We start from the raw sequence: 20,125 nt of genomic DNA on the forward strand, positions 1-20,125 counted from the left end.
AACGTGGTGAGTTCTCCTAGCTACCAGCCCTCATACTTGTGTTCAGTCTTGGTTTGATAGACATAGGTTTAGCCCAAGTAATTCCATTTGTGGCTTCTCATCTCTGTTTTAACATTATCAGTCACAGTTAGTCTTTTCAGTTTTCTCCTCTTTTCTTTTCTCCTTTTTCTTTAATCTGTGTCTTGTTGCCTGCATGCTCAAGTCAGGATTTGTGTGAATGTCTGCCCATCTCTGGCCACCTTTCTATGTGTTCTCATCTCTTCTTTTGGGTGCTTTTCCGTGTTTCCTCATTTCTCATGAGGTATTCTGATTTCCAGTGTGATAAAAATGAATCAGATGGATCCAAAAAAATCAGTACCATGCTTTGGGTTGAGTACAATCACAGTAGGTTATACTAATTTTATTTTTATATTGTTGGAGTTTTAGCCTGCCATTCTAGTTTAATGTTAAAAATTCAAAGTTTGAAATGCACAGTCTGTACCATTCCTGGCTCTGCTTGCCTCAAAGCCTTTCCTCATCGTCTGCTCTGAGAGATGATGAACTGACCTCACTAGGCCATATTACCCGGTCTCCTTTGTCAGTTGGCTTCAGCCTGTGGGAGGCACTGGCAGGATATTGGAAGCCAGGAGGAAGAGAGAAACCTGTGTTTAGGTCACCTCTCCTTGCCTTGTGGGGCATTCCTGACAGTGACTATAGCTCTTCTCTGGCTCTAGTTCCTGCCAGACAAGTCTACTATAGTTCCAGCACCCACCTGCTGCAGGAGAGGGGGACCCCATCCAGGGCCCAAGAGTGGGCTCTTTTCTAATACTCAGAAGTGAATTGTCTGAGGAGACACACGTGCTGCCAAAGCAAGAGACTTTATTGGGAGGGGGTGCCCAGGTGGAGAACAGCAGGGTAAGAGAACTCAGAAGAACTGCTCTGCCATGTCTCAGGTTTTATGGTAATGGAGTTAGTTTACGGGGTGTCTCTGGCCTATCACTATGACTCAGGGTCCTTCCTGGTGACACCTACATCACTCAGCCAAGATGGATTCCAGCAAGAAGGATTCTGGGAGGTTGGTGGGATGTATGGACTGGCATTTCCTTTTGATTTTCCTGAATTCTTCCGTTTGGTGGTAGCTTGTTAGTTCTGCATTCCTTACCAGGACCTCCTATTATAAGATAACTCATACAGGTGGATAGTTTAGTGCGTAGCCAGTGCAGGTGGTTTTGGTCCTGGTTCATCTGATACACCAGTGACCCTTAGCTCCAACAATACCATTCCAAAAATACTGTTTCGTTCCTCCAGCCTGGCAAGGGTAGTAGCTTCCTGTTATTGGCTGATCTTCTTGTTGCCTTGCTTTTTTGTCTCCTGGTTGGCTTCTCAGCCTTTCTGTCACCTTTATTTCCAATTTCTGGTATTAAATTCCTTCTTCTTAAAATACTGAGCATAGTTTATGTTTTTCTAGTAATAGATAAACCCTTTAAAAAAGAAATTAATAGAAGATTTGACGGAGGATAAATAGGAAGACATTAAAAAAGGGGAGAAAAGAAAAGGAGAAGAAAGAAGAGGCAAGATGTAAGGTAAAAAGAAGTCTAGCAGACAGCACATGGAAAGAAGGGGCCAAGAGGTTTAGCGAGGATGGCTCGATGAATATTGCACTAAAGTTGTGATGACCCATTTGCTTTTCTCTCTGCTTCCCATACAGGTGGTGTACAGACCCTGCCTTACTAAACTGTTTGAAGCAAAAAAGCACTGTAGTCAGGTTGGTTTTACTTCTAAGTCCTTCCGTCAGCTGATGAGTATGCTTTCTAGTCTTTTCATTCTCACTCAGCATACTATTTCTTACATTTCTGATATGTCTTGCTGAAAATTCGATTCTTCCTACAATTGATTTTTTTCTTGGAGTGACTGTCCTTTCCCTCTTAAATTGTTTGGCACCACCAACTCCTATTTCTTAAGCTAATGCATACCTATTAAAAGGCAAAGGAAGAGATGGTTTCTTGGAGCTACTACTTATTAAAATGAGAGGGTAGTGACAGTATTCATGTAAATTACTTTTTTTTTTCCTTTTGAGAATGAAAATATAAGTAAAACTATTCCCTTTTCCCCATCTCCTCCTTTCTATATGCTTGGAGACTACTCAACAAAAGTTTTCTTCAGCCCCCCATCTCCTTTAAGTTTCGGCTTAATCAAAATCCATCTCTTCCTCAAGGACTGATTTAAATATTACCCTCTCCCTGAAACCTATGCTAACATATCCTCTCATATCTATAACCCAATTTTAGCGATTTAGAGATTATAGCTCCACCTCCTATGCTCAGAGGCAGTAGTATTCACATCACCAAGAAGGGTTTAAAAGATGAGTACATATTTTAGGACTGTTAGTCTCACACAAGTCATTTTGTGTCTGTTAGACATCTGCTGTTTCCCCAGCATGGTACCAAATTAACATTACTCCTGGAGAGTTAAAAGATATATAACACATACAGGTTTTGGTCATAGGTAGTTTATAGTCTAGTTATATTCATAAATTCAAGAGATAAAATAAAGTATAATAATATATGGAATATACTGTTAATGCTAATAGAAAGTTAAAGAGTAAATATTCTTAATGATGTAAGTTTAGCTTTAGAGGAGATAATTTTTGCTGCACACAGAAGGAATTACAAAATTTGAATTGATTGGGATTTAAGGAGAGAATTTCCTATTATTCATATTATTTCAGATGACGTTTCCTGTTATTCAAATGACCTTTCCCAGGGCATACATGCAAGGCTTTTGTTGTATTAGTATGGTGAGAATGAAAAATAATACTTAAAAACATGTATTAGGTACTAAGTATATTATGTTTTGCTTCAATATCTAATTGAGTTCTCAGCAGCCATTTGAGGTTCCTTGATACTGTTATTCATATTTAACATTTTTTCAATCAGCATGAGTATTTAGTGTTTCTCTCCTCACCCCACCCCCTAACAAAATGTGTTACTAAATTGATAGTCTGCCTTATGACTGAGGGAACATAATATATTTATTCTCAGTTTACAGACCGGCTAATACAGAATTAGGTTCAGTGGCTTGTCGAGTGTCAGAATCTAGGATTTGTAACTGGGCCAGTTTGATTGCAAAGATTGTGTTCTTAACTGCTACTTTATATTACTTCCTAGACAGTATAGAAATAATAGAACGATTTAGTCTTAGGAAATAGTAGGAGTTGGATTTGGAAAGGAAACATGGCTGCTGAAAGATCTGGAATTCTAGACTGAAAAGTTTGGATAAATCTAGTCAACGGTAGAAATTACTACAGATTGCAAAAATGAATCCCTAAGTTTTTTGTTTTGTTTTTAGCTGTGCCATGTGGCAGGCTCTTAGCACCCTAACCAGGGATTGAACCTGTGCCTCCTGCAGTGGAAGCAGGACCACCAGGGAATTTTTCTCTCATTATTTTTAAAACATTCATCCTTTCTATTACTTGGTCTGTTTTTGACCTAGGCTTATTTACTCACTGCCATTTAAATTATATTTCTAGGTACCCTAGAAAAAGAAATAGTTTGATAGAGCTTCCTGATGACTATAGCTGCCTCCTAAATCAAGCTTCTCATTTCAGGTAAGAAGAATTTTTTTTTTTTTTTTTTTTTGAGCTTGCATTAGTACTACCACCACTAGCAAATTTTAATTGATGAAGAAGTCACATAACATACAATTTTGTATAATTCATTGGCATTTCAGTTCAGTTCAGTTCAGTCACTCAGTTATGTCCGACTCTTTGTGACCCCATGAATTGCAGCACGCCAGGCCTCCCTGTCCATCACCAACTCCCGGAGTTCACTCAGACTCAATGTCCATCAAGTCAGTGATGTCATCCAGCCATCTCATCCTCTGTAGTCCCCTTCTCCTCCTGCCCCCAATCCCTCCCAGCATCAGAGTCTTTTCCAATGAGTCAGCTCTTCGCATGAGGTGGCCAAACTACAGGAGTTTCAGCTTTAGCATCAGTCCTTCCAAAGAACACCCAGGACTGATCTCCTTTAGAATGGACTGGTTGGATCTCCTTGCAGTCCAAGGGACTCTCAAGAGTCCTCTCCAACACCACAGTTCAAAAGCATCATTTCTTCGGCACTCAGCTTTCTTCACAGTCCAACTCTCACACCATACATGACCACTGGAAAAACCATAGCCTTGACTAGACGGACCTTTGTTGGCAACGTAATGTCTCTGCTTTTGAATATACTGTCTAGGTTGGTCATAACTTTCCTTCCAAGGAGTAAGCGTCTTTTAATTTCATGGCTGCAGTCACCATCTACAGTGATTTTGGAGCCCCAAAAAATAAGTCTGACACTGTTTCCACTGTTTCCCCATCTATCTGCCATGAAGTGATGGGACCAGATGCCATGATCTTTGTTTTCTGAATGTTGAGCTTTAAGCCAACTTTTTCACTCTCCTCTTTCACTTTCATCAAGAGGCTTTTTAGTTCCTCTTCACTTTCTGCCATAAGGGTGGTGTCATCTGCATATCTGAGGTTATTGATATTTCTCCCGGCAATCTTCATTCCAGCTTGTGCTTCTTCCAGCCCATAATGTACTTTCTCATGATGTAGTCTGCATAGAAGTTAAATAAGCAGGGTGATAATATACAGCCTTGACGTACTCCTTTTCCTATTTGGAACCAGTCTGTTGTTCTACGGCCAGTTCTAGCTGTTGCTTCCTGACCTGCATATAGGTTTCTCAAGAGGCAGGTCAAGTGGTCTGGTATTCCCATCTCTTGAAGAATTTTCCACAGTTTATTGTGATCCACACAGTCAAAAGCTTTGGCATAGTCAATAAAGCAGAAGTAGATGTTTTTCTGGAACTCCCTTCCCTTTTCCATGATCCAGCATATGTTGGCAATTTGATCTCTGGTTCCTCTGCCTTTTCTAAAATTAGCTTGAACATCTGGAAGTTCATGGTTCACGTATTGCTGAAGCCTGGCTTGGAAAATTTTGAGCATTACTAGCGTGTGAGATGAGTGCAATTGTGTGGTAGTTTGAGCATTCTTTGGCATTGCCTTTCTTCGGGATTGGAATGAAAACTGACCTTTTCCAGTCCTGTGGCCACTGCTGAGTTTTCCAAATTTGCTGGCATATTGAGTACAGCACTTTCACAGCATCATCTTTCAAGATTTGAAATAGCTCAACTGGAATTCCATCACCTCCACTAGCTTTGTTCATAGTGATGCTTTCTAAGGCCCACTTGACTTTCCATTCCAGGATGTCTGGCTCTAGGTGAGTGATCACACTATCGTGATTATCTTGGTCGTGAAGATCTTTTTTGTACAGATCTTCTGTGTATTCTTGACACCTCTTTTTAATATCTTCTGCTTCTGTTAGGTCCATACCATTTCTGTTCTTTATCGAGCCCATCTTTGCATGAAATGTTCCCTTGGTATCTCTAGTTTTCTTGAAAAGATCTCTAGTCTTTCCCATTCTGTTGTTTTCCTCTATTTCTTTGCATTGATCGCTGAGGAAGGCTTTCTTATCTCTCCTTGCTATTCTTTGGAACTCTGCATTCAGATGCTTATATCTTTCCTTTTCTCCTTTGCTTTTCACGTCTCTTCTTTTCACAGCTATTTGTAAGGCCTACCCAGACAGCCATTTTGCTTTTTTGCATTTCTCTTCCATGGGGATGGTCTTGATCCCTGTCTCCTGTACAGTGTCACGAACCTCCATACATAGTTCATCAGGCACTCTGTCTATCAGATCTAGTCCCTTAAATTTTTTCTCACTTCCACTGTATAATCATAAGGAATTTGATTTAGATCATACCTGAACAGTCTAGTGGTTTTCCCCACTTTCTTCAATTTAAGTCTGAATTTGGCAATAAGTTCATGATCTGAGCCACAGTCAGCTCCCAGTCTTGTTTTTGCTGACTGTATAGAGCTTCTCCATCTTTGGCTGCAAAGAATATAGTCAGTCTGATTTCGGTGTTGACCATCTGGTGATGTCTCTTGTGTTGCTGGAAGAGGGTGTTTGCTATGACCATTGCGTTCTCTTGGCAAAACTCTATTAGCCTTTGCCCTGCTTCATTCCGTACTCCAAGGCCAAATTTGCCTGTTACCCCAGGTGTTTTTTGACTTCCTACTTTTGCATTCCAGTCCCCTATAATGAAAAGGACATCTTTTTTGGGTGTTAGTTCTAAAAGGTCTTGTAGGTCTTCATAGAACCATTCAACTTCAGCTTCTTCAGTGTTACTGGTTGGGGCATAGACTTGGATTACTGTGATATTGAATGGTTTGCCTTGGAAACGAACAGAGATCATTCTGTCACTTTTGAGATTGCATCTAAGTACTGCATTTTGGACTCTTTTGTTGACCATAATGGCTACTCCATTTCTTCTAAGGGATTCCTGCCCATAGTAGTAGATATAATGGTCATCTGAGTTAAATTCACCCATTCCGGTCCATTTCAGTTCACTGATTCCTAGAATGTCGACGTTCACTCTTGCCATATCCTGTTTAACCACTTCCAATTTGCCTTGATTCATGGACCTAACATTCCAGGTTCTTATGCAATATTGCTCTTTACATCATCGGACCTTGCTTCTATCACCGGTCACATCTACAACTGGATATTGTTTTGCTTTGGCTCCATCCCTTCATTCTTTCTGGAGTTATTTCTCCACTGATCTCCAGTAGCATATTGGGCACCTACTGACCTGGGGAGTTCCTCTTTCAGTATCCTATCATTTTGCCTTTTCATACTGTTCATGGGGTTCTCAAGGCAAGAATACTGAAGTGGTTTGCCATTCCCTTCTCCAGTGGACCACATTCTGTCAGACCTCTCCACCATAACCTGCCCGTCTTGGGTGGCCCCACACAGCATGGCTTAGTTTCATTGAGTTAGACAAGGCTGTGATCCATGTGATTAGATTGACTAGTTTTCTGTGATTATGATTTCAATGTGTCTGCCCTCTGATGCCCTCTCGCAACACCTACCGTCTTACTTGGGTTTCTCTTACCTTGGGTGTAGGGTATCTCTTCAGGGCTGCTCCAGCCAAGTGCAGCCATTGCTCCTTACCTTGGATGAGGGGTATCTCCTCACCGCTGCCCCTCCTGACCTTGAATGTGGAGTAGCTCCTCTTGGCCCTCCTGCACCCGTGCATTTAGTGTATTGCTAATATTGTACAGTAACTATTTCTCTCTAGTTTCCAAACATTTTTAGCACACCAGAGAAAAACTTTGCATCCACTATGTAATCATTCCCCATCCCGTTCTTTGCTAGTACCCTAGTAACTGATAATCTGCTTTCTATCTCCATGGATTTGCCTATTCCGGATACATTATATAAAAGGAATCATGTAATCTGTGACCTTTTGTGTCTGGATTTTTTCAATTAACATCCCTTTAAGGTTCATCCAAGTTGTAGGATGTATCAGTATTTCATTTCTTTCTTGGCTAAATAATCCATTGTATATATATACCAAAATTTATTAATCTGTTCATCCATAGATGAGCATTTAGGTTGTTTCCCTCTTTAGACTGTTATGAACAATGCTACTATAAACATTCATGTGCAAGTTTCTGGTTGGACATATATTTTAATTTTTCTAGGGTATATATATTCCTAGTAAGTGGTATGTTAGAACATTATGGTAATCCTATGTTTAATGTTTTAAGGAACCACTAAACTGTCTTCCACAATGTATGGAATTGTGGAATTTTACACTCCCACCAGAATATATGAGGGTCCCTGTTTCTCCATATTCTCATCAACACTTGCTGTTTTCTGTTTTTTTAACTAAAACCATCCTAGTGGGTGAAAAAAATGGTAGTTCACTGTGGTTTGATACATATTTCCTTAATGACCAGTGATGTGGAACATTTTTGTGTGTTCTTGTTATGTATCTGTATATGTTCTTTGAAGAAATGTGTGTTTAAGTTTTTTGCCCATTTTATAATTGTTTCTTTTGTTGTTGAGTTTTAAGAGTTCTTTTTATTTTCTGAGTATTAAACCCTTACCAGACTTTAATTTGTAGATATTTTCTCCTGTAAGTTGTTTTCATATTCTTTTTTACTTTTTAAAACCACTTTATTGAGATATGATTGATATACAAAAGGCTGTACATATTTAATGTATACAAACTTGGTAAGTTTGGAAATAAAATATACACCTGTGAGATAATTAGAGCCATAAACTTATCCATCACCTATAAAACTTTCCATTTGTTTTCATATTCTTCACTATGTCCTTTGGTATATAAAAGTCCACTTTATATTTTTTTCTTTTGTTGCTTATACTGTTGATATAAGAATTTGTTGCCAAATCTGAAGTCATGAAGATATATGCCTATGTTTTTTCCAAATAATTTTATAGTTTTAGCTCTTCTATTTTGGCTGTAGATCCATTTTTAATTAATTTTTTTAATAAAGTAGGAGGTACAACTACATTCTTTTTTTCATCTGGTTTCCAGTTGTCCCAGCATCATTTTTTGAGACTGTTGTTGCCCTCTCATTAAATACTCTGGCACCTACTTTAAACATCAGTTGGTCATATTTGATTTTATTTCTGGATTCTCAGTTCTGTTCCATTGGTCTATATGTCTATCCTTACCCTAGTACCACATCATTGTAATTACTGTAGCTTTGAAGTAAGTTTTGAAATTGTAACATAAGAGCTTTCCAAATTTGTTTTTCTTTTTCGTTATTATTTTGACTACTTGGAGGTCATGTGCATTGGAATTTGGAATTTACATTGGAATTTACATTGGAATTTGAGAACTGACTTTTTCTTTTCTGCAAAAGAGGCAATTGGGATTTTAATTGAGGTTTTTTAATAGAGGTTGCATTAATCTGTAGATCACTTTCTGGAGTGTTCCCTTCTTAACAGTAAGTATTAAGTCTTCTAGTCCATGAGCATGGACGCCTTCCATGCTTATGCCTTCTTTACTTTTATTCAGTGATGTTTTGTAGTTTTCAGAGTACAAGACTTTCCATCCTTGGTTGCATTTATTCCAAGGTATTTTATTGTTTTGAATGTTATTACAAATGACATTATTTTCTTAATTTCCTTTTTGGATTGTTCATTGCTGATGTATTTAAGCACAACTGATATTTGTCTGTTGATCTTGTACCCTGCAACTTTGCTGGGTGTCCATAGAGATAACAACCCAAGTTTAGTTTCAATTAATACCAACTTAATTTCTATAGCATACATTAACTCTCTTTCTTTCTGATTCTTTCTCCCCTCTTTGTGTTGTTGAAATCACAGACTTAACATTTTTATACACTGTGTGCCTGTTAACATAGATTTCTAATGATTGTTTTATGTATTTGCCTTTTAAATCATACAGGAAACAAAAAGGATTTTGTATCAAAAATTACAATAATATTAGCTTTTATGATAGCTTTTTTTACCTTAACCAGTTATCTGTTTTTTACCTTCAAGTTACCTTTTGTGTTCTTTTGCTTTACCATGAAGAAGTCTCTTTAGAATTTCTTGTAGGACAGACCTGCTAACAGTGAACTAGTGTGGAAATGTCTTAATTTCTTCCTTATTTTTATTTTTTAATATAAATTTATTTATTTTAATTGAGGCTAATTACTTTACAATACTGTATTGGTTTTGCCATACATTGACATGAATCCGCCATGGGTGTACATGTGTTCCCCATCCTGAACCCCCTTCCCACCTCTCTCCCCATTCCATCCCTCTGGGTTATCCCAGCGCACCAGCCCCGAGCATCCTGTATCATGCATCGAACCTGGACTGGCGATTCGTTTCACATATGATAATATACGTTTCAATGCCATTCTCCCAAATCACCCACCCTCACCCTCTCCCACAGAGTCCAAAAGACTGTTCTATACATCTGTGTCTCTCTTGCTGTCTCGCATACAGGGTTATCATTACTATCTTTCTAAATTCCATATATATGTGTTAGTATACTGTATTGGTGTTTTTCTTTCTAGCTTATTCATTCTGTATAATAGGCTCCAGTTTCATCCACCTCATTAGAACTGATTCAAATATATTCTTTTTAACAGCTGAGTAATACTCCATTCCAGTCCATTGTAGTCTGCTGATTGCGAGAATGTCGATGTTCACTCTTGCCGTCTCCTGTTTGACCACTTTCAATTTGTCTTAATTCATGGACCTGACATTCCAGGTTCCTATGCAATATTGCTCTTTACAGCATCAGACCTTGCTTCTGTCACCAGTCACATCTACAACTGGGTATTGTTTTTGTTTTGGCTCCATCCCTTCATTCTTTCTGGAGTTATTTCTCCACTGATCTCTAGCAGAATATTGGGCACCTACCAACCTGGGGAGTTCCTCTTTCGGTATCCTTTCATATGCAGAGTACATCATGAGACACACTGGGCTGGAAGAAGCACAAGCTGGAATCAAGATTGCTGGGAGAAATATCAATAACCTCAGATATGCAGATGACACCACCCTTACGGCAGAAAGTGAAGAGGAACTAAAAAGCCTCTTGATGAAAGTGAAAGAGGAGAGTGAAAAAGTTGGCTTAAAGCTCAACATTCAGAAAACTAAGATCATGGCATCTGGTCCGATCACTTCATGGGAAATAGATGGGGAAACAGTGGCTGACTTTATTTTTCTGGGCTCCAAAATCACTGCAGATGGTGACTGCAGCCAATACACTTACTGCTTGGAAGAAAAGTTATGACCAACCTAGATTGAAAAGCAGAGACATTACTTTGCCAACAAAGATCCGTCTAGTCAAGGCTATGGTTTTTCTAGTGGTCATGTATGGATGTGAGAGTTGGACTGTGAAGAAAGCTGAATGCTGAAGAATTGATGCTTTTGAACTGTGGTGTTGGAGAAGACTCTTGAGAGTCCCTTGGACTGCAAGGAGATCCAACCAGTCCATTCTGAAGGAGATCAGCCCCGGGATTTCTTTGAAAGGAATGATGCTAAAATTGAAATTCCAGTACTTTGAACACCTCATGCGAAGAGTTGCCTCATTGGAAAAGACCCTGATGCTGGGAGGGATTGGGGGCAGGAGGAAAAGGGGATGACAGAGGATGAGATGGCTGGATGGCATCACTGACTCGATGGATGTGAGTCTGAGTGAACTCCGGGAGTTGGTGATAGACAGGGAGGCCTGGCGTGCTGCGATTCATGGGGCTGCAAAGAGTCGGACACGACTGAGTGACTGAACTGAATACTCCAATGTGTATGTGTACCACAGCTTTCTTATCCATTCATCTGCCAGTGGACATCTAGGTTGTTTCCATGTCCTGGCTGTTATAAACAGTGCAGCGATGAACTTTGGTGTACGTGTGTCTCTTTCAATTCTGGTTTCCTCAGTGTATATGCCCAGCAATGGGATTGCTGGGTCATATGGCAGTTCTATTTCCAGTTTTTTAAGGAATCTCCACCCTGTTCTCCATAGTGGCTGTACTAGTTTGCATTCCTACCAACAGTGTAAGAAGGTTTCCTTTCCTCCACACCCTCTCCAGCATTTATTGCTTGTAGACTTTTGGATAGCAGCCATTCTGACTGGCATGAAGTGGTACCTCATTGTGGTTTTGATTTGCATTTCTCTGATAATGAGTGATGTTGAGCATCTTTTCATGTGTTTGTTAGCCATCTGTATGTCTTCTTTGGAGAAATGTCTTTTTAGTTCTTTGGCCCATTTTTTAATTGGGTCGTTTTTTTCTGGAATTGAGCTGCAGGAATTGCTTGTATATTTTTGAGATTAATTCTTTGTCAGTTGCTTCATTTGCTATTATTTTCTCCCATTCTGAAGGCTGTCTTTTCACCTTGCTTTAGTTTCCTTTGTTGTGCAGGAGCTTTGAATTTTAATTAGGTCCCATTTGTTTATTTTTGCTTTTATTTCCAATATTCTGGGAGATGGGTCATAGAGGATCCTGCTGTGATTTATGTCAGAGAGTGTTTTGCCTATGTTCTCCCCTAGCAGTTTTATAGTTTCTGGTCTTAGGTTTAGATCTTTAATCCATTTTGAGTTTATTTTTGTGTACGGTGTTAGAAAGTGTTCTAGTTTCATTCTTTTACAAGTGGTTGACCAGTTTTCCCAGCACCACTTGTTAAAGAGATTGTCTTTAATCCATTGTATATTCTTGCCTCCTTTGTCAAAGATAAGGTGTCCACAGGTGCATGGATTTATCTCTGGGCTTTCTATTTTGTTCCTTGATCTATATTTCTGTCTTTGTGCCAGTACCATACTGTCTTAATGACTGCGGCTTTGTAGTAGAGCCTGAGTCAGGCAGGTTGATTCCTCCAGCACCATTCTTCTTTCTCAAGATTGCTTTGGCTATTCAGGGTTTTTTGTGTTTCCATACAAATTGTGAAATTATTTCTTCTAGTTCTGTGAAAAATACTGTTGGTAGCTTGATAGGGATTGCATTGAATCTATAGATTGCTTTGGGTAGTATACTCATTTTCACTATATTGATTCTTCTGATCCACAAACAGTGTATATTTCTCCATATATTAGTGTCCTCTTTGATTTCTTTCACCAGTGTTTTATAGTTTTTTCTATACATAGGTCGTTTGTTTCTTTAAGTAGATATATTCCTAAGTATTTTATTCTTTTTGTTGCATTGGGGATGGAATTGTTTCCTTAATTTCTCTTTCTATTTTCTCATTATTAGTGTATAGGAATGCAAGGGATTTCTGTGTGTTGATTTTATATCCTGCAACTTTACTATGTTCATTGATTAGCTCTAGTAATATTCTGGTGGAGTCTTTAGGGTTTTCTATGTAGAGCATCATGTCATCTGCAAACAGTGAGAGTTTTATTTCTTTTCCAATTTGGATTCCTTTTCTTTTTCTGCTTTGATTGCTGTGGCCAGAACTTCCAAAACTATGTTGAATAGTAGTGGTGAGAGTGGGCACCCTGTCTTTTTCCTGACTTTAGGGGAAATGCTTTCAATTTTTCACCATTGAGGATAATGTTTGTTGTGGGTTTGTCATATATAGCTTTTATTATGTTGAGGTATCTTCCTGCTATTCCTGCTTTCTGGAGGGTTTTTATCATAAATGGGTGTTTAATTTTGTCAGAGGCTTTCTCTGCATCTATTGAGATAATCATATGGCTTTTATTTTTCAGTTTGTTAATGTGGTATATTACATTGATTGATTTGTGGATATTGAAGAATCCTTGCATCCCTGGGATAAAGCCCACTTGGTCATGATGTATGATCTTTTTAATGTGTTGTTGGATTCTGTTTGCTGGAATTTTGTTAAGGATTTTTGCATCTGTGTTCATTAGTGATATTGGCCTGTAGTTTTCTTTTTTTGTGTGTGTGGCATCTTTGTCAGGTTTTGGTATTTGGGTGATGGTGGCCTCATAGAATGAGTTTGGAAGTTTACCTTCCTCTGCAGTTTTCTGGAAGAGTTTGAGTAGGATAGGTGTTAGCTCTTCTCTAAATTTTTGGTACAATTCAGCTGTGAAGCCGTCTGGTCCTGGGCTTTTGTTTGCTGGAAGATGTCTGATTACAGTTTCAATTTCTATGCTTGTGATGGGTCTGTTAAGATTTTCCATTTCTTCCTGGTTCAGTTTTGGAAAGTTGTACTTTTCTAAGAATTTGTCCATTTCTTCCAAGTTGTCCATTTTATTGGCATATAATTGCTGATAGTAGTCCCTTATGATCCTTTGTATTTCTGTGTTGTCTGTTGTGATCTCTCCATTTTCATTTCTAATTTTATTGACTTGATTTTTCTCCCTTTGTTTCTTGATGAGTCTGGCTAATGGTTTGTCAATTTTATTTATCCTCTCAAAGAACCAGCTTTTGGCTTTGTCGATTTTTCCTATGGTCTCTTTTGTTTCTTTTGCATTTATTTCTGCCCTAATTTTTAAGATTTCTTTCCTTCTACTAACCCTGGGGTTCTTCATTTCTTCCTTTTCTAGTTGCTTTAGGTGTAGGGTTAGGTTATTTATTTGACTTTTTTCTTGTTTCTTGAAGTATGCCTGTATTGCTATTAACCTTCCCCTTAGCACTGCTGTTACAGTGTCCCACAGGTTTTGGGTTGTTGTGTTTTCATTTTCATTTGTTTCTATGCATATTTTGATTTCTTCTGTGATTTGTTGATTATTCAGCAGTGTGTTGTTCAGCCTCCATATGTTGGAATTTTTAATAGTTTTTCTCCTGTAATTGAGATCTAATCTTACTGCCTTGTGGTCAGAGAAGATGCTTGGAATTACTTCAATCTTTTTGATTTTACCAAGGCTAGATTTATGTCCCAGGATGTGATCTGTCCTGGAGAAGGTTCCGTGTGTACTTGAGAAAAAGGTGACATTCATTGTTTTGGGGTGAAATGTCCTATAGATATCAATTAGGTCTAAATAGTCTTTTGTATCGCACCCCACTCCAGTACTCTTGCCTGGAAAACCCCGTGGACAGAGGAGCCTGGAAGGCTGCAGTCCATGGGGTCGCTGATGGTCGGACATGACTGAGAGACTTCACTTTCACTTTTCACTTTTATGCATTGGAGAAGGAAATGGCAACCCACTCCAGTGTTCTTGCCTGGAGAATCCCAGGGACAGGGGAGCCTGGTGGGCTGCCGTCTATGGGGTCACACAGTCAGACACGACTGAAGCGACTTAGCAGCAGCAGCAGCAGTCTATTGTATCATTTAAAGTTTGTGTTCCTTGTTAATTTTCTGTTTAGTTGATCTATCCATAGGTGTGAGTGGGGTATTAAAGTCTCCCACTATTATTGTGTTATTGTTAATTTCCCCTTTCATACTTGTTAGCATTTGTCTTACATATTGCGGTGCTCCTATGTTGGCGCATATATATTTATAACTGTTATATCTTCTTGGATTGATCCTTTGATCATTATGTAGTGTCCTTCTTTGTCTCTTTTCACAGTCTTTGTTTTAAAGTCTATTTTATCTGATATGAGTATTGCTACTCCTGCTTTCTTTTGGTCTCTCTTTGCATGGAATATCTTTTTCCAGCCCTTCACTTTCGGTCTGTATGTGTCCCTTGTTTGGAGGTGGGTCTCTTGTAGACAACATATATAGGAGCCTTGTTTTTGTATCCATTCAGCCAATCTTTGTCTTTTGGTTGGCGCATTCAACCCATTTACATTTAAGGTAATTATTGATAAGTATGATCCTGTTGCCATTTACTTTATTGTTTTGGGTTCGAGTTTATACAACATTTTTGTGTCTCTTGTCTAGAGAAGATCCTTTAGCATTTGTTGGAGAGCTGGTTTGGTGGTGCTGAATTCTCTCAGCTTTTGCTTGTTTGTAAAGCTTTTGATTTCTCCTTCATATTTGAATGAGATCCTTGCTGGGTACAGTAATCTGGGCTGTAGGTTATTTTCTTTCATCACTTTAAGTATGTCCTAACATTCCCTCCTGGCCTAGAGTTTCTATTGAAAGATCAGCTGTTATCCTTATGGGAATCCCCTTGTGTGTTATTTGTTGTTTTTCCCTTGCTGCTTTTAATATTTGTTCTTTGTGTTTGATCTTTGTTAATTTGATTAATATGTGTCTTGGAGTGTTTCACCTTGGGTTTATCCTGTCCCACCTTGGGACTCTGGGTTTCTTGGACTTGGGTGATTATTTCCTTCCCCATTTTAGGGAACTTTTCAACTATTATCTCCCCAAGTATTTTCTAATGGTCTTTCTTTTTGTCTTCTTCTTCTGGGACTCCTATGATTCGAATGTTGGGGTGTTTAACATTGCCCCAGGGGTCTCTGAGATTGTCCTCATTTCTTTTAATTCGTTTTTCTTTTTTCCTCTCTGCTTCGTTTATTTCTGCCATTCTATTTTCTACCTTAATTATCCTATCTTCTGCCTCTGTTATTCTACTGTTGGTTCCCTCCAGAGTGTTTTTGATCTCATTTATTGCATTATTCATTATATATTGACTCTTTTTTATTTCTTCTAGGTCCTTGTTAAACCTTTCTTGCATCTTTTCAATCCTTGTCTCCAGGCTATTTATCTGTAACTCCATTTTGTTTTCAAGATTTTAGATCATTTTAACTATCATTATTTGGAATTCTTTATCAGGTAGATTCCCTATCTCTTTCTCTTTTGTTTGGTTTGGTGGGCATTTATCCTGTTCCTTTACCTGCTGGGTATTTCTCTGCCTCTTCATCTTGTTTATATTGCTGTGTTTAGGGTGGCCTTTCTGTATTCTGGCAGTTTGTGGAGTTCTCTTTATTGTGGAGTTTCCTTGCTGTGGGTGGGGTTGGACGGGTGGCTTGTCAAGGTTTCCTGGTTAGGGAAGCTTGTGTCAGTGTTCTGGTGGGTGGAGCTGGATTTCCTCCCTCTGGAGTGCAATGAAGTGTCCAGTAATGAGTTATGAGACGTCAGTGGGTTTGGTGTGACTGGGCAGCCTGTATATTGAAGCTCAGGGCTACATTCCTGTGTTGCTGGAGAACTTACGTGGTATATCTTGCTGTGGAACTTGGCCCTTGGGTGGTGCTTGGTTTCAGTGTAGGTATGGAGGCATTTGATGAGCTCCTGTCAATTAATGTTCCCTGGAGTCAGGAATTCTCTGGTGTTCTCAGGATTTGGACTTAAGCCTCCTGCCTCTGGTTTTTAGTCTTATTCTTACAGTAGCCTCAAGACTTCTCCATCTATATAGCACCAATGATAAAACATCTAGGTTAAAGATGAAAAGTTTCTCCACAGTGAGGGACACCCAGAGAGGTTCACAGAGTTACATGGAGAAGAGAAGAGGGAGGAGGGAGATAGAGGTGACCGGGAGGAGAAGAGGGGGAATCAAAGAGGAGAGAGCAAGTTAGCCAGTAATCACTTCCTTATGTGCTCTCCAGAGTCTGGACCGCTCAGAGATGTTCATGGAGTTATACAGAGAAGAGGGAGGAAGGAGACAGAGGTGGCCAGGGGAAGGAAGGGGGGAATCCAAAAGAGAAAGACAGATCCAGCCATTAATCAGTTCGATAAGTGTTCTCCACCTTCCGAAACACACAAAGAGATTCACAGAGTTGAGTAGAGAAGAGAAGGGGGAGGGAGGAGATAGAGGCAACCTGGTGGAGAAAAAGGAGAGTCCAAAGGAGGAGAGAGCAGTCAAGCCAGTAATCTTGCTCCCAAGTAAAAATGGGTACTGAAGATTGGGTTCTTAAAGGTACAAAATTGATAACAAATACCAAAAAGCAAAGATTAAAAATCTAGAGTAGAGGTTGGAGTCTCAAAAATACAATATTAAAGAAAAAAACAAAGTCACAAAAAATTATAAAATATATATATATATATATGTAGTTTGCTTTAAAAAATAGAGTCTTTTTTTTTTTTGCAAAGTAAAAGTAGGTTATAAAAATGAAAATTAAAGGAGTAATAGAGGACTTAAATTTTTTTTAAGGTTTTTTTTTTCTTTTTAATTTAAAGAATGATAATGGTAAAAATATATCTAGGACTTTCTCTGGTGTTGTTGTGGACAGTGTGGGGTCAGTTCATTTTCAAATAGTTCCTTGATCCGGCTTATACTTCTCAAGATCTATAGGCCCCTTCCTATGTAGTTGGTGCTAACTACAGGGTTTTAATCTATTGTACCTGTCACTTCCAAGGAGGTTCCCTCTGTTTTAGCTTCTTCTGTTTGCTGGTCTCCTCAGTGTCTAATTTCCTCCCTGACACAAGGGGGCAGTGGTGGACACTTTTTTAGGCTCACTTGTGCTTGGGGAGTGAGGAACACTGAAAACAAATAACACTGGCATGTGCTCGCAGTGTCCCGGCCACACTGGGTTTGCCCCCGCTCACGGTGTGTGTGCTTTCCCTGTCTACACTGCTTAGGCTCTAGGTTGCTCTGCCAGGAACTGTCTGAGGCCAGCCCTGGGTTGTATGCACTTCCCAGGTGTAAGCCACTCAGATTCAGGTACTCAGGTACTCCACAAAGGCGCAGAATCAGTTGGGCCTGTGTTTTGTGCCCTTCCCAGGTCTGAGCAGCTCAGGTGACCAGGTGTTTAGCATGCGCAGTCCCTGTGACTTATCACCTTCCCTGTCCCTGCCGCTCCATTTTCTGGGTGTACAACCAGCACATCTTCTCAGGTGTGCCGTGTGTCTCTTCTGGGGAGCTGATCTCTGGCTGCAACCCTCCCAGTGGATGTTTACCATTCAGAATCCCAAGAAGTCTTGGTTAGCAACAAAGCCTGCTTGCAGTTTGGTAGATGATGCCTCTCTGGGGCCGCGATTGCCCTCTTCGAGCTCTGGCTGCCCTCACCTACCTGTCTCCGGTTGGGGGGTGGGCCGGTCCACAGCCAGCTAGCTCTGCTCAGTCCTTTGTTCTGTGAGCAGGCCTGGTGGTGTCTTAGGTTAGGGCTTTTCATGGGATAGCAAACTCTGGTTTGCTATCTCAAGTTAGTTCCCTCAGATTGCCCTCAGGGCATTCATGCCCGGTCCTTACTCTAAGCAATGCAGCCCCGGCTTGCTAGTGGCAGATGAAGGCATCTGCGCTGCTTCTCTGCTGGGAGTTACCATTGGGCACGTAATCTGTGGATTTTAATTATTTATTTATTTTTCCTCCCAGTTATGTTGCCCTCTGAGGTCCCAAGGCTCGCCACAGACTCGCCAGTGAGAGTGTTTCCTGGTGTTTGGAAACTTCTCTCTTTTTTAAGACTGCCTTTCCCAGATGGATCTCCATCCCTGCCTCTATTGTCTTTCTTTTTATCTTTTATATTTTTTCCTACCCCCTTTTGAAGACAATGGGCTGCTTTTCTGGGTACCTGATGTCCTCTGCTAGCATTCAGAAGTTTTTTTGTGGAATTGACTCATCGTTCAAATGTTCTTTTGATGAATTTGTGGGGGAGAAAGTGGTCTCCCCGTCCTATTCCTCCGCCATCTTAGGACCGCCTCTCTTCCTTATTTTTAAAAGATTATTTTGCCAGATATCAGGTTCTTGATTGATAGTTTTTTAGTTTGAGCACATTAAATGTATCATCATACTATTTTCTAGCCTCCATGGTTTCTGATGAGAAACCAGCAGTTGATTTTATTGAGGATCTCTTGTATGGGATAAGTTGCTTCTCTTTGGCTGCTTTCAAACTTCTCTCTTTGTCCTGGCTTTTAACAGTTTGGTTATAATGTGCCTAAGTGTGGATCTCTGAAATTATCCTGCTTGTAATTCAGTTTGATTTTTGGATGTGCAGACTCATATATTTCAACAAATTTGGGAAGTTGTTAGCCGTTATTAGTATTATTAGAACTATGCATGGAGGTTCGTGACATGTACAACAGGCAGGGATCAAGACCATCCCCAAGCAACAGAAATGCAAAAAGGCAAAATGGTTGTCTGAGGAGGCCTTACAAATAGCTGTGAAAAGAAGAGACGTGAAAGGCAAAGGAGAAAAGGAAATACCTTCCCATTTGAATGCAGAGTTCCAAAGAAAAGCAAGGAGAGATAAGAAAGCCTTCCTCAGGGATCAATGCAAAGAATTAGAGGAAAACAATAGAATGGGAAAGACAAGAGATATCTTCAAGAAAATCAGAGATACAAAGGGAACATTTCATGCAAAGATGGGCACAATAAAGGCCAGAAATGGTATGGACCTAACAGAAGCAGAAGATATTAAGAAGAGGTGTCAAGAATACACAGAAGAACTGTACAAAAAAGATATTCACGACCCACATAATCACGATGGTGTGATCACCAACCTACAGCCAGACATCCTGGAATGGGAAGTCAAGTGGGACTTAGAAAGCATCACTACAAACAAAGCTAGTGGAGGTGATGAAATTCCAGTTGAGCTATTTCAAATCCTAAAAGGTGAGGCTGTGAAAGTGCTACACTCAATATGCCAGCAAATTTGGAAAACTCAGCAGTGGCCACAGGACTGGAAAAGGTCAGTTTTCATTCCAATCCCCAAAAAAGGCAATGCCAAAGAATGCTCAAACTACCACACAATTGCACTCATCTCACACGATAGTAAAGTCATCCTCAAAATTCTCCAAGCCAGGCTTCAGCAGTACGTGAACCATGAACTTCCAGATGTTCAAGCTGGTTTTAGAAAAGGCAGAGGAACCAGAGATCAAATAGCCAACATCCGCTGGATCATGGAAAAAGGAAGAGAGTTCCAGAAAAACATGTATTTCTGCTTTATTGACTATACCAAAGCCTTTGTGTGGATCACAATAAACTGTGGAAAATTCTTCAAGAGACGGGAATACCAGACCACCTGACTTGCCTGTTGAGAAACCTGTATGCAGGTCAGGAAG

General features: G+C 39.7%; 1 protein-coding gene across 1 annotated transcript in view; it reads left to right on the plus strand.

Moving 5' to 3' along the window:
• UBR1 (ubiquitin protein ligase E3 component n-recognin 1) overlaps positions 1-20,125 on the plus strand; it is a 156,273-nt gene that overhangs the window by 126,863 nt on the left and 9,285 nt on the right. The window contains exons 43-44 of the mRNA XM_070378127.1: positions 1,688-1,744; positions 3,509-3,586. Of these exons, the coding sequence (XP_070234228.1) occupies positions 1,688-1,744; positions 3,509-3,586 (135 nt within the window). The remainder of the gene's footprint in view (positions 1-1,687; positions 1,745-3,508; positions 3,587-20,125) is intronic.

Source organism: Bos mutus, chromosome 10 (genome assembly GCF_027580195.1).
Source record: "Bos mutus isolate GX-2022 chromosome 10, NWIPB_WYAK_1.1, whole genome shotgun sequence".
Taxonomy (NCBI): Eukaryota; Metazoa; Chordata; class Mammalia; order Artiodactyla; family Bovidae; genus Bos; species Bos mutus.